At 41.4% G+C, this 27933-nt stretch overlaps 4 protein-coding genes and 3 long non-coding RNA genes across 16 annotated transcripts in view; 5 read left to right on the forward strand and 2 right to left on the reverse strand.

Moving 5' to 3' along the window:
• LOC147799158 (uncharacterized) overlaps positions 1-3175 on the forward strand; it is a 15919-nt gene extending 12744 nt beyond the window's left edge. For both annotated transcript variants that reach the window (XR_015425354.1, XR_015425355.1), the window contains exons 5-6: positions 1051-1121; positions 2105-3175. This is a non-coding gene — a long non-coding RNA (uncharacterized LOC147799158). The remainder of the gene's footprint in view (positions 1-1050; positions 1122-2104) is intronic.
• Positions 3176-4463: 1288 nt separating this feature from the next.
• On the forward strand, positions 4464-6564 carry LOC147799159 (uncharacterized). The gene is made up of 2 exons (XR_015425353.1): positions 4464-4779; positions 5863-6564. It is a non-coding gene; the product is annotated as an uncharacterized LOC147799159 (long non-coding RNA).
• LOC110988696 (adhesion G protein-coupled receptor G6-like) lies at positions 5162-15200 on the reverse strand. 8 transcript variants are annotated; one of them, XM_087137231.1, is made up of 9 exons: positions 14680-15200; positions 14029-14165; positions 13727-13823; positions 11414-11810; positions 10265-10369; positions 8888-9004; positions 7607-8146; positions 7073-7151; positions 5162-6082 (listed from the first exon to the last, which is right to left on the reverse strand). In XM_087137231.1, exons 4-7 carry the CDS (start codon positions 11441-11443, stop codon positions 8057-8059), a joined length of 342 nt encoding a protein of 113 aa, XP_086993357.1. In that variant the 5' UTR covers positions 11444-11810; positions 13727-13823; positions 14029-14165; positions 14680-15200; the 3' UTR covers positions 5162-6082; positions 7073-7151; positions 7607-8056. The 8 variants fall into 8 exon arrangements, with proteins under 8 accessions (XP_086993357.1, XP_086993358.1, XP_086993356.1 ...); XM_087137232.1 differs by having other exon boundaries at positions 13727-13820; positions 14029-14182; XM_087137230.1 differs by having other exon boundaries at positions 14029-14182.
• A 918-nt stretch (positions 15201-16118) lies between these two features.
• LOC147799160 (uncharacterized) lies at positions 16119-17669 on the forward strand. Of its 2 annotated transcripts, none has more exons than XR_015425444.1 (4): positions 16119-16286; positions 16853-16924; positions 17265-17339; positions 17507-17572. It is a non-coding gene; the product is annotated as an uncharacterized LOC147799160 (long non-coding RNA). The 2 variants fall into 2 exon arrangements; XR_015425443.1 differs by having other exon boundaries at positions 16129-16286; positions 17562-17669.
• A 136-nt stretch (positions 17670-17805) lies between these two features.
• Positions 17806-19612, forward strand: LOC147799161 (uncharacterized). The gene is made up of 5 exons (XM_087137337.1): positions 17806-17931; positions 18047-18210; positions 18323-18486; positions 18581-18716; positions 19038-19612. The coding sequence occupies exons 1-5, from the start codon at positions 17928-17930 to the stop codon at positions 19239-19241; spliced, it is 672 nt and encodes a 223-aa protein (XP_086993463.1). The 5' UTR covers positions 17806-17927; the 3' UTR covers positions 19242-19612.
• Positions 19613-19673: 61 nt separating this feature from the next.
• Positions 19674-20189, forward strand: LOC147799162 (putative serine/threonine-protein kinase C01C4.3). Its single transcript, XM_087136815.1, has one exon. It carries the CDS (start codon positions 19674-19676, stop codon positions 20187-20189), a length of 516 nt encoding a protein of 171 aa, XP_086992941.1.
• Positions 20190-21137: 948 nt separating this feature from the next.
• Positions 21138-24637, reverse strand: LOC147799163 (adhesion G protein-coupled receptor V1-like). Its single transcript, XM_087136816.1, has 6 exons — positions 24502-24637; positions 23869-24044; positions 23532-23654; positions 22830-22934; positions 21904-22020; positions 21138-21194 (listed from the first exon to the last, which is right to left on the reverse strand). Exons 1-6 carry the CDS (start codon positions 24635-24637, stop codon positions 21138-21140), a joined length of 714 nt encoding a protein of 237 aa, XP_086992942.1.
• Positions 24638-27933: the final 3296 nt, after the last annotated feature.

Here is a 27933-nt window from a genome sequence, read left to right on the forward strand (position 1 = left end):
TCTTCAGTATCTCCTAAGAGGCTTTGCCAGACTTCTGGTAAGGAAGGAAAACTGAACCACAAAGCTTTTTTCTGTTGATCACACACTGTTATTTGTCAGTTTCACAGTCTAAAAATGGAAATTGTTCTTGTGGGGTTTGTTGTTTTAAAAACAAAAATCGCAGTCAAATTTTGGAAACGTTACTCAGTGAAATTCTCATAGATTGTGTGGTTCTTTCATCACAAGTGCAAACAAAATTATCTACCAGAACTGCACTTCAATGCATTTAATTAATGGAACAACTTGTTGAGAGAGTGAGGTTTTCAAAACCTAGTCAAATTATAAAGTAGCCAGCCATGTTAGAATGTGTTTTTCTGATTCACACATCATCTAGGCTGAGGTGATTGTCATTTTGGTGGTCCAAGACTCCACTGGAGATGAAGTAGAAAAGTCCAATTCAAAAGACATACATAATACTGGTTTTGTTTTTTTAGAAAAAAAAAATGAATAGGGGTCCCCTAGAATAAATTCACATGGAAAATTTGAATAAGGTGTCCTTTGTCTTTATTGCTCACAGTATTAAAAAAATCCCCTTATCCATGCAAGGAGGGAAAAGTCATCTAGAAAGTAGTCAACCAAGGATAATTCTTTAGAGGATTGACCCAGAAATTAATGCATGGCCTTGGAAGGGCCAACAGCAAAAGTTTCTGCAGTGTCAAAGTTCAACTCCAGAAACCTTTGTAGTTCCCCTACTATGCACATATTTCTGGCTCTCTAAAGTGGTTACATTGCATCATGAATATGCATATCTATGGCCACACCCTTTGTAATTTGTATACATCCGCATGTACATGTAGATCATATACAAATTACCCAAGGTTAGGTCATAGGACGCATGTCAAGATTCACTGTAGCCATGTAAGGTATCATTGCCTACCTTAATCAGTGACCTTTGAACCAAAATGGGGACTGTTCTAGGTTTACCACCGAGATGCCTGAACCTGGGATGTTGTCAGCTTTTGTTCTCACGCGCCTGAATGGATTTTATAGTAATTTTCAATTTTTTTGCAGGAATAACAGAGCCAGTCGCTGCACAATAACGTAGACGCAAGCTTCATTGGCCAAAGGTCACTTGATATAAGGTAAGAAGCAATACCTTCAATTTTGTAACCTGCATACCTTCAACGAGTCTGAATAATTAAATCATCCCTGTATTCATCTTTGAAATTACTTGTTGGCTGTTCAATTGTCGAAAAGACAACTTATTGTCAATATACATTTTGAAATGGTACTATGCAACTTGCAAGCGCATTTGATAAAATAGTGAAGTATTTTGAAGACTCCTGATTTGAATTTGCATGAAGAGTTTGGCAGCAATTATTTTCATTTCAAAATGCTTTGGATTTTTTTTTGGCATGTTCGTCAACAAATAGACTCGCCATTTCAGTAACAGGTTACAAATATCCTTGGTTGACCACTTAGTTGAGAAATTGCCAGTTGATGTCAAGGCAAGCTATCTGTTGTGCTATTTTTATTTTGTTTTCGAGTTTTGGGCGCATGACATGGTTTTTACTTTGGAGTCAAGGTACTTTCTAAGCTGTTTGGAAAACAAGCAATAACAAGGCTATGAATTACGAATTTGTCAGAAGTTCATTCTCTCCAATAACTTCTCAAATATTCTATTAACAATTTGGGGCAATGAGATTCAAAGCACAAATATTTTTCCACGATTTTCCTTGTGGGCACCTTACAAATAATCAAACTTTGACACGGCAAGACTGATTTATGAACGAAACATTTCTGAAAGGTTGTGGATCATCAGCTGGCAAAGTCTCATCTTGGAAGTAAATGTTCGAGTACAGACGAGGTCGAAAAATTCTCCAATTTCAATTGAAAGAATTGTGTAAGGACTTGTGCGCACAGAGGTGTTTTAAAGTCAGTTGTACCAGAATTCATTGAAAAATCAACCATTGCATTGCTAGCAGACACTTGCCAAGTTAATGGGCAAAGTAAAATCTTTGATCAAATGCACATCTCCCAAGGCAATCAAAATGGTGTAGTTCTTTGAAAACAAATTCTCTTCAGATATGAAATTGCTTCAATTTGCTTCATTTCTCTTGTCCAGGTAGGAATTTCAGCTTGGCTGTCTGACGTCTTCATTACGAGATTGAGTTAAAGATGTCTTCAGGAACATCCTACATCAATTGGTCCGTCTTATTGAAGGCAGGAGTAGCTTGAAGATCACACAGATGTTGGAGTACAGAAAGGACCTGATGTGAAGATGGGCTCGTTGCAGATGAAGGGGAAAAATAAAGAAATATTTGAGCTCTAAAACTGAATTCTATGTATAAATTGTATTTACATCTTACTGTGTTCTTTGATCACTATTCACTGTAATATGGATCTTCCTTTATTTTTGCTGCAATAAGTTATTAAATATTTTTCAAGCTAAGTTAGCTTTTTAAAGTTTCTTACTTGACAAAAGTCATTGAGAAATCAAAGTCAAAAAGTGCACTAGTTTGATCTTAAGTGTACGTTTGTCTCCAGTTAAAAAAATGGCTCACATTGTCATTTCTGAAAATATAAATGACAAGTTGATTCTGTATTTTTAGCTGTCACATTTTTATCAAAGAGCATATTTCCAACATAAACAAATATTTGACTCCACCACTACAGAAAATTGAAAAAGTGTAAATTTCCTCTATTTTAAATCATTTGAGAGTGCCTCCACGTTTTGCCATCATATATCACTTGAATAAAGGTCAGACAGAGAACTGATAGAAAGACATGAATTTGGGACTGAGAAACATTTTTCCCAATTTTACTTCCTTATAAAATAACCAGGAACTAAAAAAATTCTTGTTTCCCCATAGACTTTGTTCACAACCGTTGAAGTGGAGCAAGGGTGCAATGTTTTTTCTGGGAAAAGTTTTGAGAAAGCTTAAGAGTCACTTAAAATGAACCAGCAACTAGTAATGAAAAATGAACTCAACTTGTGACCTTCACAAGGCTGAAAGTAAGACTGAGGAATTTGACTTTAATGTGGCACGCCCAGTTTTTATTTTGAGGAAAGGAAATTAAAATGTTGCCCTTGAAATTTGTTTTGAAGTCAGTACTTACAGTAGCCAGTTGTTCACATTGGACGATAATGTAGAAATTTTAGAAGAAATAAAGTAACTGCATAGAGATGTATTCAGATCTTGCACATTCTGAGCGTCATGGCAAGGTGTAAATGCACGTGTTATGTTGGCAACACCGGGAGACTGACTGTACGATTCTGTTCGGCTGAAAACCCGCCGACGAAATGACAGCAATACTAACAGATTCTAGAAAACCACGTGATTGCAAGGAGCCAATAGAAAGAGGAGGAAAGGTGTGCCGCGAAAGGAATAGGATGAATGAAAAGGGAACCCACGCGGTCTGTACGGGGAATAAGAGGCGAATACGAGCCGTTTTGCACACTGCTTCCCTTTCCATACACATACACAGAATGGTACCTCGGCTGAAAAAGAGACCACTTCTTTTGTTGGATTCCTTTGTTCGGTCTCTCCTACACAATAAAATGTTCGAAGGCTTACGGAGGATTAAACGCCGCTATCTTTCGTTACGCTTGGGTGAACAACAATGGGGAGAATTGAAGCAGAAAATATCGAAAAACTCGCCTTTAAAAGCAATTCAGACTACAAAATGACACTTTTTGCAGAGGAAATTGAATAACAAACCAAACCATAGTTTCAAAATTTCAAAATTCGCCCGGACAAAAAAGTTGGCTTTTCAGGAATTGCTGGTTCCACGTTAAAACTTTCTCCTCTCCGACGTTGGTGGCGCTATAACATTGAAAGTCCACGGTGCATGTGCCATGTGTGCACAATAATGCACGCGTTGGCTATTTTTCTAGCATAGTGTCCCGAGAATTCCGAATATTTCACTGTCTGGTCTTAATTCCCAAGGGGAAAAATAGAATAAAGATATCAGTTTGTTTCAGTAAAAAAAAAAGGTTTTTTTGAAGTTTCGATCGTTTTAATTAAAATTGTTTTCTTGCGGAGAAAGGGCGGCACAAGTCCCTCTCAAAGTCTTTACGCGTGGACTTTAAATGTTAAAGCGCCATCAACGGCAGGTTGGAGAAAGTTTAAGCGTGGAACCAGCCAGTCCTGAAAAGCCAACTTTTTTATCCCGGCTAATTTTGAAATTTTGAAACTATAGTTAGATTTGTTATGCAATTTCCTCTGCGAAATGTATCGTTTCGTTGCTTAAAATGCATTTGAAGGCGAGTATTTCGATATTTTCCGCTTCAATTCTCCCCATTGTTGTTCACTCAAGCGTAACGAAAGATAGCGGCGTCTAATCCTCGGTAAGTCTCCAAACATTTTATTGTTCAGGAGAGACTGAACAAAGAAATCCAACAAAAGAATTGGTCTCTTTTTCAGCCAATCTACGGTTTGTTTAACGTGCGTGCAACAGGGCCCCAAAGTTTAAACGCCTTGTATTTGCCTCTAACACGGACTCCAATTCCCCGGGCAATCTGTGGAAGGTTTCGTCTCCCTCTTCTAGTTCCATTCCTATTGGCTCCTTGCCCACACGTGGTTGCTTTTGCCGTCGCTTATTCATTACATATACGTGTATAAGTCCTGTCATTTTGTGGTGGCCGGGTCTTCAGCCGAGAAGCATCGAAACGCTCAGATCTAAGGACATCCGAGTCACGTGAATTCCACCTGTTAATGCGCCATTTCTTCTACGTTTGCAAACCTTATGGTTCTGTCGCCAGTTTACATCCAGTGGCCAGTCCCTCTGCACAAGAAGGTAATTAAGAAACTGACTGAGGTCATTGCACTTCAGCATGCGGTACATCCTTGAAACCATCAATATGTGTACATCATGGCGCAGTTTTGCACATTTGTACAATTTTCCCCTGTATTTCTAAGTGTTAGCTTGCAGAAAGTCGGAATCCTAGTCGTTTCAAGTACTTGTTTGGCAGATCTTAAAATTTAGATCCTGACTTTGCACATAATGTGCGGTAGGGCTTTACTTGGGTACCATTAATTTCGATTCAAAGAGGTTATCCCCATAAAATGGTTGATAGCTCTCTAGTTAAGCTTTAAAAATGATCAATTCTTCGAGGGTTTAGTTTATATAAAAATTAAACGCCTATCAAAGACGATATGATAAACAGAAGAGACTTGACAAGTAAATTTACTTTCCCTGTTTTATTGTAAACTGACTTAAATTCGAGCATGGAACTTGACAATTATAAAACATTACATTTTGTAAATATTACCTTAACAATGTTTGTGACTCTGATTTCAGAAAACAACTATTGCTACAGAGAAAGGTGAATTTTTCTCTCTGGACTTAACTTACAACTAAATGCACCAAGTGTTTAAGTGCATAGAAAAAGTTCCATATCTGGACATAACTCGACACCCTTTGCACAAATCCTTTGAGACTTGTCTGGAAAATTGGGGTTTTTTTATTAAGGGACAAAGCAAATGGTTAACTCCCCCCCATTTTGCTGCATGTGAAAACATAACGACATCAGAGGAGTTGGGACAGTTAGTGTTACATAATTTCCCTGCTGAATTTGACTTTTTAGGACATGTTATAACTTCAGTCTTGACGGCTAACAAACCATTGCAAGGGATTTTCACATACGGACACCACGTTGCACCCTATGCGCAAATCCTACAGAGTAGAGGTCTCAAACATTCCAAATTTTTTTCTAAGTAAACAACCTGGTTTTTCTCCATCCTAAATTGAACTTTACTGGAAAATGGTTTTGCTTTCTGATGGCTAATAGGAACTCATCCCCGGAACTCTCACCCCGGAACATAAATTGCTATCAAATTTGAAATGCATATATGTTCTGATTTTTCCAAATATTTTTAGCCAACATCGGAAGAAGGTTCTAGTCAACATTTCTGCACTTTCTCTAAAAGTCTGCGATGTTAAAGCTGCAGGAGGGACCAACTGACTTATGGAGCTGCCTTGGGACATCTTGCATCATGGAGTCAACCAGCTAACATCTATGGAATCTAAGGCTGTGTGGGTCATCTTGCTTTTAGTCTTGAAGCAACCAGACATCGATGACTTGGTCCAACCATGAACACTACAAGAACATGAGGAAATGTTCAACCATGAACACTAAGTTATTTAATTCCATCTCCAAGTGAAAGCTACTACAATTAACTGCAGTCTCATGGAGACATTTTCAAATTACAATTTGGCAAGTGCGTTGGCTAATTCTCTAGAAGCCTGAACTCTGTCATTTCAAAGTCTTAATGTGACGCAATTGGAAACCACAAGAGTTGGAACTCCCGTACAAACTCTTAAAAGAGTACAGTCTGAAATTCAACCCATGTCCAAAGCATGAAGTTTGCTGATGAAAATTTTGCACTGTGAAGCAATATAAGATGCAGTTTGATTTTGAGTGACACGAGGTCACTAAACTATCTCCAATTTTTCATCCCCTCAAAATTCCTTGCAGATTATAAAAAAATTTTAAGAGTCCTTACTGATTTTTTATTATGCTTAAAGCCCTTCTTGGATAAATAAAACAAAAAACCTTCAAGACCTGTGAAGTCACTTTAATTTGTCAACAAGAGTATCTTTCTTTTCATTTCAAACTCTATGGACAGTGTTGGGGGTTACATCTCAAATCTATTTGAGGGTGATTTACAAACGACAGCTCGTTCATGTCATCTGGAGTTGATCGCTCATAATTCGATGGAACGCAAGTCATTTTCAATTATTTGCTCTCCATAATGGAATGCCAGCGTGCAGTTACAAATCCTGAATTTTTTTTGTGGCCTTGAGCATTCAGACAAGTTTCATATTTCATATGTGCAAAAACTGAATTTGGTGGTGTTCCACCAGAATTTAAAATGAAATGAAGCAAATTTCAAAGGAAAATTCAAACGAAAAGTTGTCAAAAGATTTGATTATCAGCCACAAGCCTTTTTGGTGTGAAAACAGATTTCTGTATCAAATCTTAAAGTGCAAAGTAAAATATGTAACAGTCAACTGATGATTCACAGGGTTGGCCATACAGCATGTCATGGTAACAGGCCACAAAAGGTTACAGCATTGTTTATTTTACCTTGTCATGTGACCTCTGACAGCTAATGAAACTTGCACAAGTACTTCTGTGATGTGAAGAAACTGTCACTTCTGCTCTGCTGAACATAAAAGGGATGAAAACAAATGCAAAAGTTCCAAAATTAGAAACAAATTCTTCAAATTTAAGTGTATGGGTGAGAACTTTACCTTGTACAAATTTGGTGGATGAAAAGCCTACTTTAATGCATTGTTTATGCAAAAAGTAAAAGAAAACTAAGATCCTTACCTAGGTTGAAAGGTCACTTGTCAAGTGATGAGATGATACGCTTGACAGGCTTTTGGATCTTTAAGATTTGTGTCACCCCCCAACCTCAGTTAAATTTCATGACCTCCACACACATGTACAGATGCTTTATTACAGGTGCTCCATTTGATGAGGAGTCTGAAAATGACCTCTTTGCTGAGCAAAGAGGCGAATATGCTCCATAAACCAAAGCTGAAAAGTATTTCAAAATATAATATTCAAAAGAGCAAAAATATGTAGAAGCCTTTGATGTTAGGGTTTACAAACTACCTGTACTAATCCAGTGCACGATTGGTACAGACTTGCAGTAACACGGATGCCTGGCTGATTGGCTCACAAGATGACTGGCTGGTTGGTAGGCTGATTGGATCACAAGATGACCGGCTGGTTGGTAGGCTGATTGGTTCTCAAGATGACTGACTGGTGGGTAGGCTGACTGGTTCACAAGATGACTGGCTGGTGGGTGGGCTGAATTGGTTTACAAGATGACTGGCTGGTGGGTAGGGTGATTGGTTCACAAGATGACTGGCTGGTGGGTAGGCTGACTGGTTCACAAGATGACTGGCTGGTGGATAGGCTGACTGGTTCACAAGATGACTGGCTGGTGGGTAGGCTGACTGGTTCATAAGATGACTGGCTGGTGGGTAGGCTGACTGGTTCACAAGATGACTGGCTGGTGGGTGGGCTGATTGGTTGAGACAGGATAAAGGATGAAGCTACTCACACCAGCCGATCGATGACAATAAACAGAATGTAGTATCTGTCGGAGTGCTCATCATTGATCACAAACACCTTCCACAAATAGAACGCCTGAAGACATAAAAACATGAAGAAAGTTACCTTAACAGACAGCACAGCAAAATAACAATATTGGGGACAATTAACGCATGCTTTGCTTTACTAGCAATGATGACGGTACAGTAATTTGCCGCTCTACACAACTGTACATCTTTTTACCTTTTAGGATCAAATCCACATAAAAATTTGTGAATAGCCAGACACAATCATCAGATCGAACCCGCCAGCTGACAAAAAAAATCCAAAAGCTGTGCAAGCTGTGTGGACAATTAACTGCTGATGAGTTTCCAACTTGTCTTGTTGTGATCAATGTTCAACTACTGGGCCACCTAAACTTGTCTGGCAACTTTGGCAGGTAAGTGAGCGGAACATCAAAGACAAAGCCAGGAATTGCAAACGGTGTGGCTCTGACCAAATGACTTCAAGAGTGTTATTCAGATTTGATATGTTATCTGGACTTCATGTCAGGGCAGACATGTTTCGGGAAATAACCAATATGTGAATCACTGGTCACGCAAGAAGGAAAGGGGGTGTGGCCCTCTCGGACACCACTCCTCCAACAGATCCAACCTTCTATGGAATGGAATTTTGGGCAGCACTGTGTGACAGTAGGGTTACAATCAACAGGGCCACATCTACCACTTCTTTTGCACCTGTGGAGCTGTCTGTTAAAAGGTGTTCTGAGTATGAAGCCATTTGAAAGGAAGTACCCGCAAGACGTGAACAGAATGGAGTCAGGGGGTCCGTCCTCACCTGTAACACCATCCAAGTGAACTGTGCCAGAAAGGAGAAGTGGATCAGCACCTTTAGGCCAGCACAGGAGGGTGCAGAGACAGAGCTACTCACATACACTGAGATGACAAAGATGATCTGAGGAGAGAACAGGTGGACAGGTTATTTTCCAATTAATATCAATCCTAGCTCCCTCAGAACTCTTGCTAGGAATCTTACTCAATCCTCCACTGCGCAGGGAATCCTCCACTGTGCAGGGAATCCTCCACTGTGTAGGGAATCCTCCACTGTGCAGGGAATCCTCCACTGTGCAGGGAATCCTCCACTGTGCAAGGAATCCTCCACTGTGCTGGGAATCCTCCCCTGTGCAGGGAATCCTCCACTGTGCAGGGAATCCTCCACTGTGCAGGGAATCCTCCACGGTGCAGGGAATCCTCCCCTGTGCAGGGCATCCTCCACTGTGCAGGGAATCCTCCACTGTGCAGGGAATCCTCCACTGTGCAGGGAATCCTCCACTGTGCAGGGAATCCTCCACTGTGCAGGGAATCCTCCCCTGTGCAGGGAATCCTCCACTGTGCAGGGAATCCTCCACTGTGCAGGGAATCCTCCACTGTGCAGGGAATCCTCCACTGTGCAGGGAATCCTCCACTGTGCAGGGAATCCTCCACTGCGCAGGGAATCCTCCACTGTGCAGGGAATCCTCCACTGTGCAGGGAATCCTCCATGTTGCAGGGAATCCTTCACTGTGCAGGGAATCCTCCCCTGTGCAGGGAATCCTCCCCTGTGCAGGGAATCCTCCACTGTGCAGGGAATCCTCCAGTGTGCAGGGAATCCTCCAGTGTGCAGGGAATCCTCCACTGTGCAGGGAATCCTCCACTGTGCAGGGAATCCTCCACTGTGCAGGGAATCCTCCACTGTGCAGGGAATTCTCCACTGTGCAGGGAATCCTCCACTGTGCAGGGAATCCTCCACTGTGCAGGGAATCCTCCACTGTGCAGGGAATCCTCCACTGTGCAGGGAATCCTCCACTGTGCAGGGAATCCTCCACCGTGCAGGGAACTAACGGCACAGTCTTTGAACTTTAACTTTCAAGGGATGTACAGTGGAGCATCATGCAAGGTAACACTGACTCGCTTGGCTCTATCTTCCTACATCCTACAAAATCTTCCAAACTTCTTACTGGTTTCTTTAAAGGATCTGGAAGACCAAAGCTTAAGATTTGAGCTCTGCTACTTTCCTGTGGGCATCTGTTGGAGAGAACCATCTTGGAATCACTGATTCTCCATCTGGTTTGTTACTAGATGCAGTTGCTCTTACCTGGCCAAGTTCATGGATTTTTCTCTCCCAAATTTTAAAACAGCACCAAGCATAAAGCACATCTATAAATGTTGTTGTTACCTGGAGTGACATGGCGGCCATGCACATATGCATGAGAAGCTTGGCCGAGAACATGGAGAAGACTGAGCAGACGATGTGAGCAATGATGGCACACAACAGGCCCACCTGCCGAGAGAGAATGAAACAAGTCCTTCATGTTGGTGAATCTGTGTTTGGCTGATTATATTTCAGGACTGGTGTTCTCCTCACAACATTTCAAGTACTGATTTTGTTTGAATAGGTAAAAGTAATAACTACATCACTTGGAAACATATAAAATAAAAGGTTTTATTGCACACTGTTTTTGAAGTTTGGAATTTGTAAATTAATAACATAGGCGTGGTGAACACAGGTCAAGTGTATTCAGCATCTCATGGAAAAGGACACATTAAACTTAACTGTCAAAAAGGGGAATTCACTTTAGAAATAGTTATTTTTTAGTGTACCAAATAAACTAAAGGGTCATAACAATTTCATGATAAAACAATGAAAACTTCCTAAAATATTTCTATAATCCTATTTATAGGTACTTTTTAAATAAGATCCAAAAAATTGCCATTCATGGGAACATTGAATTGTGAGGTATTAAAAACATAGCTCACTGCTTAGCTTCTAGCACAAGTTGGCATATGGTAATAAAGTCTAGGGAATTGTTTTTGCCAAAACATGGACGGTGGGGAAACCAACTTATTTTGTTGGTCAAGAGGCATTAGCTTTCCTAGTTGATAAACTTTAAACATTTTTTTACTTACAATGCAGATGAAACAAGCTGCATGGATGTAGAAATTGTAGCCAACAATGTTATCTGTCTCGCCTTGGGCTGCATAGTCAGACAAGTGAGTGCATGAACACTCCACATAGGTACCCTGAGCAATCTTGAACAAAGGACAGGAGAGAGAATTGACCAATGGCAGGCTCCGACTGATGCCTCTAAAGTGTGACAGCCATTCACAGCACCTCTCTCATCAAGTGAATGCAGAAATATTTCATCTGATCAATCAAAAGACCATTCCCCTCACACGTTACTGAATCAGCAGGATTGTTTCACATCAAAGCATCATCATCAAACCCATAGTCAAGACCTACCAGGACTTAGGAATACCCGATCATATTTAAAAATCAGTAAAACTTGTAGGAATACCTGATCATCTTTAGAAAGCCTATCAACACCTGGTTATTGAGTGCAGAGAACCAGCCCATCGCAAGTCAGTCACAAGCCAAATCATAAATCAGTTTGCAGTTCAGCTCATAGATAGAAAAAGCAAAACAACAGCTGAAAAAATGACACAGATATCACATAACAGACAATGATAACCACTGGCGTTAGTCGATAATTCATTCATACTAATAGTTAGGGGTTTCGTTAAAATTTCACTCAATTTCTTCTGTCGGTGTTACTTTCCCTGGAAGTTGTGGCCATTGATTCTATTCCGAGACCATCGGCCTGTATCCGCCAGGGCATGATTGCAGGACAGTGTGTGGAGGTCCGTTGACTCACACGGCAGGTCTGTCACAAGGATGAAGGCACACAAGCTGAAGGATTCCACCAGCTGGTATGCACTCCTGGCTGTGCAGAGTTCATCAACAGGGTTTATGTGGCGTGAGGGCTCAAGCAAACACGCTGGAACATTCTGCCAATATTTCATGAAATTTGCCAAACTTTTTTGATAATCTTCAAACTTAATCAGTTAAATAATGGTAAACTAGCTAAAACCTGCAATAAAAATCATGAGAAAAAATTCTGGTGTCATGATATTTAATTAGGTGGTGCTCCAAATTTGGGTACAAAATTGAGCTGAGTGCCCCCAATACGGCTTACTAAAAAGCACAATTGAACAATCTAAAAAAGAAGAATCCGTATAAGCTGAATCCAACTGCTAGTTAACCTCCATTTTCTTTTACATCAAGTTTTTCCAAGAAAATCATTCTCTTAATGTTAGGCATGTCAGACGAGAATTTAAAAAAACTGCGCCAAAAAACATCATACTGGTAATTTTGTAATGGGTCACCAACTCCTTATTTGTAAACTTAAAATTGCTAAAATTGTACTTTATTGCATGGGGAACACGAAGCAGATTGAGGTGGTCAAGGACCTTGATAATACTTCTAAAGAGTTTACATGTAAGATTAGTCAGCACACCTTGTGTCTTGTCGTTCAGGATTCATTTACACACAGGCCTAGTAGATATTCATCAGCTGACTGAGCAGGTTGCTAGGCAATTTCCTTTGCCCCCCCAAGCACCGACCATCCGAATGGTATCCATGACAACGGCCAGCTGCTCCTTGGTCACCTGGCCCCTAGCTAGCCCTGCCATGCTCCACCATGCCCAGGAGGATGTTGTAGTCACTCAGACCAACGAGAGGGCTGTAGTGGTTGTCCCAGATATCAGACAATCCGCTCGTCTTCCACGAGGGTGATGATGGCTGCCGCGATGGGTGTGGACAACGGCCGCACCGGTAGCCACCGACAACAAACGTGCACAGTCACTGGTCGGCTGGGCATGTCACCATGCCCTCCACTTCCCCGAGTTGTTTATAGAGATCAGCATCATTGGTGATGTCTCCGATGGGACTGTGCATCGCTTGCCAATCCACCTGAAATTGACATCATCTTCCTGCTCAAGAAACTTTATCTTTTCCAGACGTTCAAAGTGAGTCATGCTTTTCAGCAAAACTTAAAGAGTAATTTATTTAATGCAAATGATGGCTGGGGAGACTCAGCATGACTTCACCAAAGAAAGCCTGCCCTCTTTTGAGTGTGAGCGTAACAGAGGGCTGGGCATCTTCGATTCTCGCTCAAAGCTGATCACTCCGTTGAAGTTGTCGCTCACGACGATAGTGAAGTGAGTGAACCCTGAACACGGGGAAGCGGCAAATGAAATATTAAAGTTGAAAAAGATGTAGAAGAAACTGGTGTTGAAGTCGACTCCATCATGAGCCCTTTCACAAAACCAAGCACAAGCGTGAGGTGAACCATTGCAAAGGGGATGCCTGTGTGTGACAGCTTGCATGTAGTTGAGTAGCATGTGACTGGATGGCTTTTGGTGGATTCATAGGCATCTCGGGGGATGGGGTGGCACTTCCCCCCCAAAAAAATACTTATTAAAAACATAAAAATGGAGGAAAAAGAAAACATGAAAAAAACTTAAAGGGAAGTTACAAGATTAAAATCACAAATTCCCTTTAAAAACTTTGAAATGTACCCCATCTACCATGTAGTTCATCACTTTGTTGCGGGTGAGTGCTTTGTAGCAACACCAGAAAGAAATTTTGCTCTCATTGCGAAGAAAATCCTGGCAAAGCCCATGCACGGACTCAACTACAACGTTGACAGAAACATAACACTAAATGACGTCATAATACCAGATATAGGGCTCCATTACACAATTGGTACTAAATTCTTGCACTTTACATTTTACTCCAAAACTCCATCTTTTAATCTTATCAAACGAGGTGCAAAATCACATTGATGGCTGGTCCTACCTTCAGTCCACCTGCCGCTTTGGCCCTGGGTGATGCGCACCCCTCCTATGAGGTCTGCCAGTGAGAAAAACTTCAGACTTGCTACATGTACTTGCTTCTGAAGAATTAAGACAAAAGCCATTTTCAAAATGATCATACCTAGTAATTTTAACCTTGTGACATGGTGTTGTGGATGATTGATTCAGAAACCATCTCACAAATTTCACAAAACCATCTGGGCTTCCAAGTAAGCTCTATCAAAACCTTAGATAGCCAAAAAACCCTAAAGTGTCACAGTGTGGTGTGACAATCGCGAGACTCACCCAGAATGTGATCTCCATGTCCACCTCTCGGTAGTCCAGACCGGCTGTGGCATGGGGTCTGTTCTGGGTATAGCCCGGTGTCACACTATCCTAGCTGCCAGGGCTCCCCTCCGCCCATGGTCCACATCTGACCCGGCCTCCCCATGGGTGCCACCTGAAAAAAATTGGGGCATTTACATTTCAGGTTAATCATGTAAATAGAAATCAGCACTCCTTCCTATGACGAAAAGCACTTAGGATTAGACAATTTATTGGCACTCTTCAATGAAAAATTTATGAATGATTAAAATCGCATGTCCAACTTTAATCTGGTTTCCAGACTAAAACATCTAGACTTCTTTGAGAGATCTTAAGGTCTGGTAGCTGCCACAGTCCAGTAAACAAACAGGGTTGAATCTTTCCAAACTAGGCCTAGTCCAAATTTTACAAAACTGACCAGTGTCAGAAAATGTCATATGTAGGCCTAGCATGAAAAACAATTATCTGAACTTAAGGGCAGCGAAATCGGGAAGAGAGTATACACATGGAGGGATCCTCCATGGTGTACATGTAGCAATACCAGGAGGCCTGCATGATGTGGGGCGGATACATGGGGAAGAGATACATGTACAGTCGTCCGCCCTTTTTGGTGGGTTAACATCTTGGGCCTACCTGCTCCTACCAGCAAGTCTCTGGATGTTCGAATGTGGCTTCACTCGATCGGCGCTATACGATCTTTCTTCTCGGCTGCTGATGTCTCGATCAGCACGCGTAGGGATCATTGCAACCCTAGTCAGATCAGATCACCTCAGAGACAGGGTACCTGGAGCTAGTTGGGCTGGTGCCTTGCAGGGGGGCTCACAGTAAATCACATACACCACTCGATTAGATAATTGTTCTGGCCTTACTTCGGAGAAGTTTTTAAAAAATGGAACTGGCTAGCTTTGTTCTCTACAATTCTTTCCAAAGTGTAGTTTTCTCTATTTGGAATGCAACGACATTTCTTGAAACAATAAAAGTGCTGTTGCCAAAAAGAGGAATAAGAAACATCAACGTACAGGTGCCATGGAGGAAAGTGCTTCTGGTTCCTGAACGATTTGGGAAAAGTTCGCGTCCCTACGAAAAAGATGACGCTCGATTGAATAGGACTACTTTAATTCCGTCAACCCGGCTCTGTTCAATGCTTGAGAGGATGCCTTTTATCAAGGCAGATTAGCCAACAACAGAGGGTGCAAGACCCAGAAAAGGCGCCCCCCCAATTAACAAAACAGTGCTGCCCATCCTGAGAGATTGCTACTTCTGGCACACTGCTAGACACCATGGTAACGAGGCTGAGCAAGCACGAAAAACTTGTCTGTTAATTTGCTCGAGTGGTGCATATGTTTTAAAGACAACTATTAACAAGGAAGGCGAAACAGAATGAAGTAATGACCATTTTAAGAATTACATGTGGAACCATATTACATCTGCAAGAGAGCCGATATAACTGTTCCTAAAACCTTTTTTTAATATGGATAATATGGGAAAAAACCACCTATTATAGCAAAATTTATATATTTTTTTTCAATAAGTCAATACCCAGGAATTTAAGGATCTTTAAAACTTGTTCATGGCCCCTTGGCCTTTTTGTGCACGAAGGTTGCACTACACCAAATACGCACCCATAGAGAACAGTGCAAAATCTGACCGAGTAGCGACGCCTGTTGACTTTCGTGAAGAGGTTGGCCTCTGTTTTATCACTGGAAATTCAAGATTATGGCCTGAAGACCACTTTATATTCAATTTCATGGGGGATAGCCACTAAAAAAAAATTTTATTCGCCTTCCAAGGAAGATACCCCCAAAATAGCAGTTAAACTAAGCGCTCATTTCTGAATGTAGCTGCCCGCCCTCAAAATAAGCCTTCAATTTGAGGCTTTTTGTGAAAGAAATACCCCGAACTGGAAATTATCAGTCCCAAATTCGGGATTTATAGAAATATTTCTATGACCCCTCCTGGTTATGGTCTGTCTTGTTGTAAAAATCCCGTAGGATCACAAAATATTAATGAGATAGCGCGCAGAAATACAACCATTTGGTGGAATGCACCCCGAAGACCCAACATCGTTAATGACAGGACATTTACGCCATATTTTGTGACGTCACATTGGAGCATCATATTGCAGCTTTCTTTCGAGAATTCTGATGAGCTAGTCACTTTTCGCTAGTTTTGCGATTTATTTTTTACGAAGGACAAAAAACCCAGAAAGTATCGCAAGAGATCTCCTTGGAATGAGTCCAGTAAGTTTTTATTCCATATTTCTTTAATCAACCAAGCGACCATATTCTTTAACACTAGAAAGTATTCATTTACAGTCAAATAAATATTTAAAACTTATGGACAAAATATTTTAGGATAGACTGAAATTTTAATCCATAGGTATAAGGAAGAAAAAATGTGCGTTTTTCCAACTGAAGTTCTTACAGAATTTTTGTTTTGTGGAATGGAAAATTCCAATTTCATTGATGTAATTATTCGTACGATTAAACGTTTTCAAAGCCATTATTTTGCATGTTGCCTGAGTTTAAAGTTGTGCCCGTGTTTCCAATAAGTTACATTAATTTTCCAGAGTTGTTCATTGTCGTGAAAAAGGAAAGAGACATCCCAGCAGATATGTCCCAAATCTTGGACAGAATATTCTGATAACACAAAATGCCCCGATTTCGGAGTTGTGCAGATATTTATCATAAAAGAGCGGCACCTCACGTCCTAGGATTGCTAGCTTACAGTATCCCAATGTAGCTTACTTGCTCCCTATTAGGGACATGTCCATCATTTTTGTTGCTTTTCGGCAACCCCTTTACAGGGAGTCATGGATATCAGTTTGATATTACAACACCACGGACCAAAGGAGACGTGTGTGGATTGCGGTTTACCTGTAAGTAGGCTCTCTTCAATATTCTACATCCATTTCAAATTTGCAAGGTCTGAAATTACTTCTATTCCTTTACGAAATAACATCATCAAAGTGGGGATTGGTATGACAACTGTCGAGTCAGTAATCATACCAGGAGCAGTTGCCAATGTTTTCAAAATATAACATCTTTTTGCAAAGATGCCACAACTAATACAAAAGGAAATGCCGCTCGAAGTATCACACAAAATACGGTCGTTTATTTACAGCTTAGTTCACGAACTTCAGATTATATTAAAAAATAAAAACGCTTTGGTTGTTCTAAACTGTCATAATCCGTTGAAACTGCTTGGATTTTTCTCAGACTGGGCTACTGAGTGATCATTACTCACACGGTGAGACATGTGTGGATTGTGGACTACCCTCAAGGAAGTGTCCAGTAAGTGACTACAGTCAGTTTTGTATGATATCGGTTTACTCAATTTAGCTTTACTGATAGCCACGTCCAATTAGTTATAAAAGTGGTACATGGTTATATAAAGTAATCATTTCAAAGGGATTTTAATATGAACTCTATCTAAAGCGTACAATTGTATGTTCAAACAGAACTTGAAGGTTTTATCTTCAGTTTCATGGTAGCTCTACTTTTCATCTTTTCCAGCACTGGAGGTGCCCAAGGATTCGCCAATTACAAGGAAATGGGTAAGAGAGCATCGAAACATTTATCAGATATATCACCATTAAAATTGAAATAAAAGGAAACAAACGTCAGCACATGATGATTTTTCTACTTTAAAGAGTTCAGGATATGTTATTTACAATTGATGTCTGCATACTTTCCAATACCGATTTGCAGTCAACGCACAAAAATGTGGGCTACATACAATCCTAGATAAATTCTTTGTTTAACATAAGACAAACGCACCGCTTCCAGCGCCAACCACGAAGTCTCTCCCTCCGTCCTGCCAAGCTGAAAGGCCACGACTGCCGACAGCATCACTGCCCAAAGGATGTGGTTCCCAAGCAAATGGGTATTGTCGAAGATAGCTTTCTAGCAAAATCCTGCATTATCACTCAGTGATTGTAGTTCGGTAAATAAAGCACAGAATACGACAGATAAACTGACTTTTTGGTTTGTTCCTGCAGGGGGTTGTTGCCAACCTCATTACTTGCCTCCTTCCAAATCACTCCGCTTCGTCGGCACCAGTACTGAGCCGACGAGTTCCCTCATCGATTCCCCACTCTCACACTGGCCAGTAGTCACCTCTCACTACATCGCTGCCTCAGGGGCACTCTCCCTCTGGAAGTGGGTATGTTAAAAAACTGTTTCTAGCCATCAACTTCCAATCATCAATATTCAGTAATAATGATTCAGGAATCCAAACAAAGACGACAGATAAACATGTGGTTTTGTTCTTTCAGGGTATGTTAACAAGATCTTCAACTGCCCCCACATCAACTTGCTCTACCTCATCGGCACCATTACCGGGCTACCAAGCTCACCCACCGATGCCCCACGGTTCCATTAGCCAGCAGTCACCTCCCACGTCACCATTTCCCCATGGCCACTCTTCCACAGGAAATGGGTATGTATCAAACGTGTTTCTGGCGATGTAATTCAGTAATTTGCACAAAGACTTCCATAGATATATAATTTTAGTTTATGTCGGATCCGTACAGCGCATTGCTAGCCCACTCTCCAAACGCCTCTACTGGCTTATCGGCTGGATCGATCTCAGCGATTGCACCAGTCTCAACTGGCCATCGTACTCCCCAACCATTGTCTCCTTACAGTGCTACAGGCCGGCAATCAGCGGTGAGGACATCCCACTCGAATGCGCCATCTTTAGAAACGAAAAACGTTTAAAATCATTTCCGTGTATCCCGCAAAACGTAAAATTTTGTTTAGGAAGAACAGTCTCTCGGTACACAGTGCTTCGTAATGGTAACTTGCAAAGAAGCCAGCACATTCAGCATATGTACAATGTTGACCTGAAAAATGGAAGGTGATCCTGGATGATGATTAAGGAATTGGACGTCCTGCCAATTATCAATTTCAGTAATGGTTATTCGCTAATTCACACGCAGACAGTCACAGAGAGACTTCATTGTTTGATTCCAATGACCCCTATAACAGTGCACTGCTGACCAACTCTCCCAACGCCTCTGCTGCTTTACCGGCTGGGTCCGTCACATCGATTGCGCCGGTCTCACCTGGCCAGTAAAGTCCCTTGCCACCGTCTCCTTACAATGTAACAGGTCGACAATCAGCGGTGAGGTCATCCCAGCTGAATGTGCCTTCTTCGCAAACAAATGGGTAAGTTCAAAATCTTTGCCTTAGTCAGTTAATATATTAAAAAAGGAAATTAATAATTTGAAAAAGATTCATATCTCTCTAAACAATCAATCTGTCGGTACACAATGCTTCAAAATAATCTCTTAAGGAGGCAGTCATGTCTAGGCCTGTTGACATAGGGATGGTGGACCTGAACAAAAATTTGCTGATCTTGGCCGATGATGACTAAGGGAATTTGACGTTCTTGTTTGCTCCTTCAACTAAACATCAGACACCTAGGCTGCCTTATTAAAATACAGTCCCCAGTAACGCTGCCGCCGGCATTAATCCAGCACTGCCACCTGCCGTACCTCTAAGCTTGCCAACAACAACAGATCTAGACCGACTTCCCGTCCTGAGGGAGGCGAGGGCAATGGGCCTTCGTCATTCCCTTTCTTTTCTGGCCTGGCAGTGGCTGGCCAACACCAAGGACTTGTAATGGAGTTCGTTGGGAACTCCATTACTGGCCAATCGCTGACCCGGGCGGATGCCCTGGAAGGGCCCAACCGTATACATTTTGCACCGTCTTCCTGGTGCTGCATCGCGCTGGATGTGCTGGACAGTCTACGATATATGCACGACAGGGGTCTCCTTCATAACTACCTTAAAACTGATAACATTATGGTCCGTGATGTTGGGGGCTTCTGGCGTGCGTGTATTGTTGACGTGGGGTTGTGTACCCTGGCGAGCCATCCTCGGGTACACTACCTCACCTCAGCACAGAAGGTGCAATGGCGGCGCTATTACGTGCACATCGCCCCAGAGCTGGTAGAGGATGCAGCACTACAGACGCAGCTGAGTGATGTTTTCCAGATGGGTCTGATGCTGTATTTCATCTGTCTCTGGGGCGGTGTGCCAGGCCTGATACAGCTCGCCTACTGGTGTCTGAGGCGGAACCCCCGGATGCGGCCATCAACGGCCGTACTCCGGCTTATGGTGGCTGGGGTTGCATAGGTCAATTAACTTGCCATTCCAGTCGAACTTTTTCCGGTATGCAGTACTCTTTGAGGATTTAGAGGGATGGGGTTCGGAGATAAGGCTACATTGGATGGGAAGGAAAACAAAGAATTGAAAATGCCTGGGGGCGGTTTGCCCTTGCCTCGCCCCAAATACTCCATGAAATAGTGCATTGAGTTTCAAAGTAGAAATATTTTGGTGAACGGATGATCGCCAAGACTGAGATTGGCAGTTCTTACTGTTGGTGCTAGGTGTCTTAAAAGAACAAAAAATGACATTTTGATAAACAAACAAATGACTTCAAGATGTTGCAACGAAAAGTTTTAAACTAATGATTGAATTTTTGTTACCTTTTGTTAAGAGAAAATAAAAGTTAATTTTAGTCTTCTTTGGACAATACCGTATCATTTCTGGTTTTGATATACAGAAAGGGAAATATTTTGCTTCATCATATTACATTTACTGTTTACAAAAATTGTGAATGTTTGAAAATCTAATTACATTTCGAATGTGAGGTGAAACTTTCTATAATTACACTTTCTCAACATGTAAGCAATGCCTGCGCAAAACCTTAGTTTCTCTTAACATAAAGTTATAAAAACTATTTTGCCAAATGAAAAAGTGACACATTAAAAGTTATTTGAAGTCAGTATCTTCACTTAATTGAATTGCGGATTTTATGGGGAAAATTGTCAGGAAAACGTTAAAATAAAAGCCTACAGGTATATTTTACCTGACATGCAATAAATGTTTTTTAATTACTTGAAACCGAAGAATATAAAAATACTGGGTACTTTTGAAATGTGTGTCAATGGGTGTATCGTGCATTCATAGTTTATTCGGTAGTGCACGTTTTGCCATCATCATTTAAAAAATGCTCTGAAAAAGTTGGCAAAATAAAACAAAACCCAAACCAGAAACTGCTTCCATTTGTCGTTGTACTCTTCAGTATCTGTCGGTGTGCTCATCGTTAATCACAAAAACCTTCCACAAATTGAACGCCTGAAGACAACAAAACATGACAAAAGTTATCAGACAGCACAGCAAAATAACAATATTTGGGACAACGCATGCTGTGCTTCACTAGCAATGATGACAGTCCAGTAATTTGCCACTGTTAGCTTTTAGGATCAAATCTACATAGAAATTTGTAAATAGCCAGACACAATCATCAGAACCCGCCAGCTGACGGACAAAAATCCAGAAGCTGTCCATGTTATGTGGGCAATTAACTGCTGACGTGTTTCTAACTTGTCCTGTTGTGATCAATGTTCAACTACTGGGCCACCTAACTTGTCTGGCAACTTTGGCAGGTAAGTGAGCGGACCATCAAAGACAAAGCCAGGAATTGAAAACGGTGTGGCTCAGACCAAATGACTTCAAGAGTGTTATTCAGATTTGATATGTTATCTGGACTTCATGCCAGGGCAGACATGTTTGGGGAAATAAGCAATATGTAAATCACTGGTCACGCAAGAAGGAAAGGGTGTGTGGCCTTCTCGGACACCACTCCTCCAACAGATTCAACCTTCTGTGGAATGGAGTTTTGGGCAGTACTGTGTGACAGTAGGGTTAAAATCAACAGGGCCATATCTACCACTTCTTTTGCACCTGTAGGGCTGTCTGTTAAAAGGTGTTCTGGGTATAAAGCCATTTGAAAGAAAATACCCGCGAGACGTGAACAGAATGGAGTCAGGGGGTCCGTCCTCACCTGTAAGGCCTTCCAAGTGAACTGTGCCAGGAAGAAAAAGTGGATCAGCACCCTTAGGGCAGCACAGGAGGGTGCAGAGACAGAGCTACTCACATACGCTGAGATGACAAAGATGATCTGAGGAGAGAACAGGTGGGCAGGTTATTTTCCAATTAATATCAATCCTAGCTCCCTCAGAACTCTTGCTGGGAATCTTACTCAATAGGAGGAGAGAACAGTCTAATAGCTCTCTCTGAATTCTTTCAATTCTTCAAAGAATCCTCCACTGTGCAGGGAATCTTCCACTGCGCAGGGAATCCTCCATTGTAGAGGGAATCCTCCACTGTGCAGGGAAACCTCCACGGTGCAGGGAATCCTCCACGGTGCAGGGAATCCTCCACTGTGCAGGGAATCCGCCGCTGTGCAGGGAATCCTCCACTGTGCAGGGAGTCCTCCACTGTGCAGGGAATTCTCCACTGTGCAGGGAATCCTCCACTGTGCAGGGAATCCTCCACGGTGCAGGGAATCCTCCACGGTGCAGGGAATCCTCCACGGTGCAGGGAATCCTCCACGGTGCAGGGAATCCTCCACGGTGCAGGGAATCCTCCACGGTGCAGGGAATCCTCCACTGTGCACTGGCACAGTCTTTGAACTTCAACTTTCAAGGGACAGTTATGCATTATGCACGGTAACACTCGTTTGGCTCTATCTTCCTACATCCTACAAAATCTTCCAAACTTCTTACTGATTTCTGTGAAGGATATGGAAGAACAAAGCTTAAGATTTAGGCTCTGCTACATTCCTGTGGGCATCTTGGAATCACTGATACTCCATCTGGTTTGATACTAGATGCAGTTGCTCTTACCAGGCCAAGTTCATGGATTTTATTTCTTCCAAATTTCATAACACCATCAAGCATAAAGCACATCTATAAATGCTGTTGTTACCTGGAGTGACATGGCGGCCATGCACATATGCATGAGAAGCTTGGCCGAGATAATGGAGAAGACTGAGCAGACGACGTGAGCAATGATGGCACACAGCAGGCCCACCTGCACAGAGAGAATGAAACAAGTTATTCATGTTGGTGAATCTGTGTTTGGCTGATTAATTTCATTCCTGCTGTTCTCCTCACAAAATTTCAAATACTGATTTTGTTTGAAGAGGTGAAAGTAAAAACTACATCAATTAGAAACGTATAAAATAAAAGGCTTTACTGCACAGTTTTTTAAGTTTGGAATTTGTAAATTTAACATCGGCGTGGTGACTACACGTTAAGTGTGTTCAGCATCTCATGGGAAAGGATACATTAAACTTAACTGTCAAAAAGGGGAATTCACTTTAGAAATAGTTATTTTTTAGTGTACCAAGTAAACTAAATGGTCATAAAAAATTTCATGATAAACAATGAAAACTTCCTAAAATATTTGTATAACCATATCTACAACTATTTTGATAAGATCCAAAAAATTGAATTTTGAGGTATTAAACACATAGCCCACTGCTTAGCTTTTTCCACAAGTTGGTATACGGTTATAAAGACTAGGGAATTGTTCTTGCCAAACCATGGACAGAGAGGAACCAACTCATTATTTTGGTCAAGAGGAATTAGCTTTCCTGCTTGATAAACTCCAAGCATTTTTACTTACAATGCAGATGAAACAAAATGCATAGATGTAGACGTTGTAGCCAACAATGTTATCTGTCTCGCTTTGGGCTGCATAGTCAGACAAGTGAGTGCATGAACACTCCACATAGATACCCTGATCAATCTGTGAACAAAAGACAGGAGAGAGAATTGACCAATGGCAGGCTCTGACTGATGCCTCTAAAGTGTGACAGCCATTCACAGCACCTCTCTCATCATGTGAATGCAGAAATATTTCATCTTACCAATCAAAAGACCAGTCCCCTCACACGTTACTGAATCAGCAGGATTGTCTCACATCAAAGCATCATCATCAAACCCACAGTCAAGAGACCTACCAGGACTTGGCAGTCGTTGGTTCTCCAGTGCTCTGTGGGTCCATTGAAGATGACTATCAATACCTGGCTCCAAGGGGGGGGGTCACCTGGGCATTGTCGCCGTAGATGTGGCAAGTGCCCAGGCTGGACACCCTGGTGAAATTCTGCTCTGCCCTTTTGATAGCTACCGATAAAACCTGAGCGAAAAATATGAGCACAAAATATAATCAGGTGAGTTTTTCTTCCCAAATCATGTTGGCCATTCAACTAAAATGTCAGTACATTTGTTAGGAATGGCCGATCATATTTACAAAGCACATCAATACCTGGTTATTGAGAGTAGAGAACCAGCCCATAGCAAATCTCTCACAAGCCAAATCATAAATCAGTTTGCAGTTCAGCTCATAAATAGAAAAAGCAAAACAACAGCTGAAAAAATGACACAGATATCATATAACAGACAATGATAACAACTGGCGTTAGTCGATAATCCATTCATACTAATAGTTAGGGGTTTTGTTAAAATTTCACTCAGTTTCTTCTGTCGGTGTTACTTTTCCTGGAAGTTGTGGCCGTTGATTCTACCCCGAGACCATCGGCCTGTATCCGCCAGGGCATGATCGCAGGACAGTGTGTGGAGGTCCGTTGACTCACACGGCAGGTCTGTCACAAGGATGAAGGCACACAAGCTGAAGGACTCCACCAGCTGGTATGCACTCCTGGCTGTGCTGAGTTCATCAACAGGGTTTATGTGGCGTGAGGGCTCCAGCAAACACACTGGAACATTCATTTCATATTTTATGAAATTTGCCAGACTATTTTGATAATCTTCAAACTTGATCAGTTAAATAATGGTAAACTAGCTAAAACTTGCAATGAAAATCATGCGAAAAATTTCTGGTGTCATGATATTTAATTAGGTGGTGCTCCAAATTTGGGTACAAAATTGAGCTGAGAGCCCCCTAATATGGCTTATTTGAAAAGCACAATTGAACGTATGCTTACGTCATAAGGCCAGTATAAAGCCTGATAATTACACAATTGGTACTAAATACTTTCACTTTTAATACATTTTACTCCAAAACTCCATCTATTGATCTTATCAATCAAGATGCAAAACTATTTTGATCACTGGTCCTACATATTCCTTCAGCCCACCCGTCGCTTTGGTCCTGGGCAATGAGTACCCCTCCTGTGGGCTCGCTTACCCATTTCAGAAGGCACATTCAGCTGGGATGACCTCACCGCTGATTGTTGACCTGTTACATTGTAAGGAGACGATGGCAAGGGACTTTGCTGGCCAGGTGAGACCGGCGCAATCGATGTGACCGACCCAGTCGGTAAGGCAGCAGAGGCTGCCTTCATCTGTCGTCTTTGTTTTTTTATTCCTGAATCATTATTACTGAATATTGATGATTGGAAGTTGATGGCTAGAAACAGTTTTTTAACATACCCACTTCCCGAGGGAGAGTGCCCCTGAGGGAGCGATGTAGTGAGAGGTGACTGCTGGCCAGTGTGAGTGTGGGGAATCGATGAGGGAACTCGTCGGCTCAGTACTGGTGCCGACGAAGCGGAGTGATTTACGGTAAGGTGGCAAGTAATGAGGCTGGCAACAACCCCCTGCAGGAACAAACCAAAAAGTACGTTTAGGCCTATCTTTCGTATTCTCTGCTTTACTTACTGAACTACAATCACTGAGTGATAATGCAGGACATTTGCTAGAAAGCTATCTTCGACATTTGCTTGGGAACCATATCCTTTGGGCAGTGATGCTGTCGGCAGTCGTGGGCCTGCAGCTTGGCAGGACAGAGGGAGAGACTTCGTGGTTGGCGCTGGAAGCGGTGCATTTGTCTCAGGCTGTCCAAGAACACTAATAAAAGAAACAAAGAAGTTATCAAAGACTGTATGTAGCCTACATAGTGTGCGTTGACTGCATATTGGAACCGGATAGTCTGCAGACGTCAATTGGAAATAACATATCCTGAACTCTCACTAAAAAGTAGAAAAATCATCATGTGCTGACGTTTGTTTCCTTTTATTTCAATTTTAATGGTGATATATCTAATAAATGTTTCGATGCTCTCTTACCCATTTCCTTGTAATTGGCGAATCCTTCGGCACCTCCAGTGCTGGAAAAGACGAAAAGTAGAGCTTCCATGAAACTGAAGATAAAAACCTTCAAGTTCTGTTTGAACACACAATTTTACTCTTTCGATAGAGTTCATATTACAATCCCTTTGAAATGATTAATTTATATAACCATGTACCACTTTTATAACTAATTGGACGTGGCTATCAGTAAAGCTAAATTGAGTAAACCGATATCATACAAAACTGACTGTAGTCACTTACTGGACACTTCCTTGAGGGTAGTCCACAATCCACACATGTCTCACCGTGTGAGTAATGATCACTCAGTAGCCCAGCGTGAAGAAAAATCCAATCAGTTTCAACGGATTATGACAAATTAAGACAACCAAAGCATTTTTGTTTTAATATAATCTGAAGTTCATGAACTAAGCTGTAAATAAACGACCGTATTTTGTGTGATACTTCGAGCGGCATTTACTTTTGTATTAGTTATGGCATCTTTGCAAAAAGATGTTATATTTTGAAAACATTGGCAACTGCTCCTGGTATGATTACTGACTCGACAGTTGTCATACCAATCCCCACTTTGATGATGTTATTTCGTAAAGGAATAGAAGTAATGGGATACTCTAAGCTAGCAATCCTAAGATATAAAGTGCCGCTCTTTTATGATAAATATTTGCATAACTCCAAAATCGGGGCATTTTGTATGATCAGAATATTCTGTTCAAGATGTGGGACGTACATCTTCTCGGATGTCTCTTTCCTTTTTCACGACAATGAACCACTCTGGAAAATTAAAGTAACTTATTGGAAACACGGGCACAGCGTTAAAATCAGGCAACATGCAAAATAATGAATATGAAAACGTTTAATCGTACGAATTATTACATCAATGAAATTGGTATTCTGTACGAACTGCAACTGGAAAACGCACATTTTTTCTTCCTTACCTATGGATTTAAATTTCAGTCTATCCTAAAATATTTTTTCCATAAGTTTTAAATATTTATTTGACTCTAAATGAATACCTGCTAGTGTTAAAGAATACAGGCGCTTGGTTGATTAAAGAAATATGGAATAAAACCTTACTCGACTCATTCCAAGGAGATCTCTTATGATACTTTCTGTGTGTGTGTGTGTGTTTTTTTTGTCCTTTAGTAAATCGCAAAACTAGCGAAAAGTGACTGGCTGATCAGAATTCTCGATAGAAAGCTGCAATAGCTTCAAGAGCGTCTGTTCTCACGTAAACCCGTGAGGGGTCTGATTTGTGTTACTACAACGCCAAACACAAACGCTTCCTGGTGAACGCACGCGTTTCCCTGGTTGCATGTACACGCGCCAATGTGACGCCCCAAACATGGCGTAAATGTCCGACTGAATCTGCTTGCCTTGAAGAAGGTACTCAGTTACCGAAAGTTACCGGCAATCACATATTTCAGAGCCTTGATTTGATATTTTATTCCTGCCATTAACGATGTTGGGTCTTCGTTCGCAAAGATCCTTAAAAAGACCGTATTTGCGGTGTCCTGAATGTCAGTCATATTCCCCAAGGTAGGGTTTTTATTAGGAAACGTTAAATTCAAAGAACCAGACTATTTTACGATGCCATTCCAACCCCCAAAATCACCGTAACTTCCCATACACTTTCAAATTTATACTGTATGTTCAAGAAAACGACTGAAATTGGGGACGCCGAGATAATACGGTATATTACTGCGCATTGACTTATTGAAAAACATAGCTTTATTACAATGGGCGGTTTTTTTGGGGGGGGTTGGTTTTGGGGTTTTTTGGGGCATATTAAAAAAACAGGTTTTAGGAACAGTTATTGGCGCTCTTTCAGATGCAATCTGGTCCCAACTGTAACTATGAAAATGGTCATTACTTCATTCTGTTTCAACTTCCTTGTTAGTTGTCTTTTAAAAAAATGCACCACTTGAGCAAATTAACTATTCACTTGACAGACAATTAGTTTGTCGTGGTTGCTCAGCC

The sequence above is a fragment of the Acanthaster planci genome, linkage group LG05 (genome assembly GCF_054643075.1).
Source record: "Acanthaster planci isolate LZ-2023a linkage group LG05, COTS_SCS, whole genome shotgun sequence".
NCBI lineage: Eukaryota > Metazoa > Echinodermata > Asteroidea > Valvatida > Acanthasteridae > Acanthaster > Acanthaster planci.

Coding starts and splice junctions, on each gene's coding strand:
- LOC110988696 (XM_087137231.1), bottom strand. CDS start 11,443: ATGGGCTGGTTCTCTGCACTCAATAACCAG. Junction 10,370..11,413: donor TCTCTGCACTCAATAACCAG/GTGTTGATAGGC, acceptor CTCTCTCGGCAG/GTGGGCCTGTTGTGTGCCAT. Junction 9,005..10,264: donor TGGCCGCCATGTCACTCCAG/GTAACAACAACA, acceptor TTCTCTCCTCAG/ATCATCTTTGTCATCTCAGT.
- LOC147799161 (XM_087137337.1), top strand. Junction 18,211..18,322: donor CACTCTCCCTCTGGAAGTGG/GTATGTTAAAAA, acceptor TTGTTCTTTCAG/GGTATGTTAACAAGATCTTC. Junction 18,717..19,037: donor CTACAGGCCGGCAATCAGCG/GTGAGGACATCC, acceptor CCCCTATAACAG/TGCACTGCTGACCAACTCTC.
- LOC147799162 (XM_087136815.1), top strand. CDS start 19,674: ATGGAGTTCGTTGGGAACTCCATTACTGGCCAATCGCTGACCCGGGCG.
- LOC147799163 (XM_087136816.1), bottom strand. CDS start 24,637: ATGAATGTTCCAGTGTGTTTGCTGGAGCCCTCACGCCACATAAACCCT. Junction 23,655..23,868: donor CCAACGACTGCCAAGTCCTG/GTAGGTCTCTTG, acceptor TTTTGTTCACAG/ATTGATCAGGGTATCTATGT. Junction 21,195..21,903: donor TCACTTGGAAGGCCTTACAG/GTGAGGACGGAC, acceptor TGTTGTCTTCAG/GCGTTCAATTTGTGGAAGGT.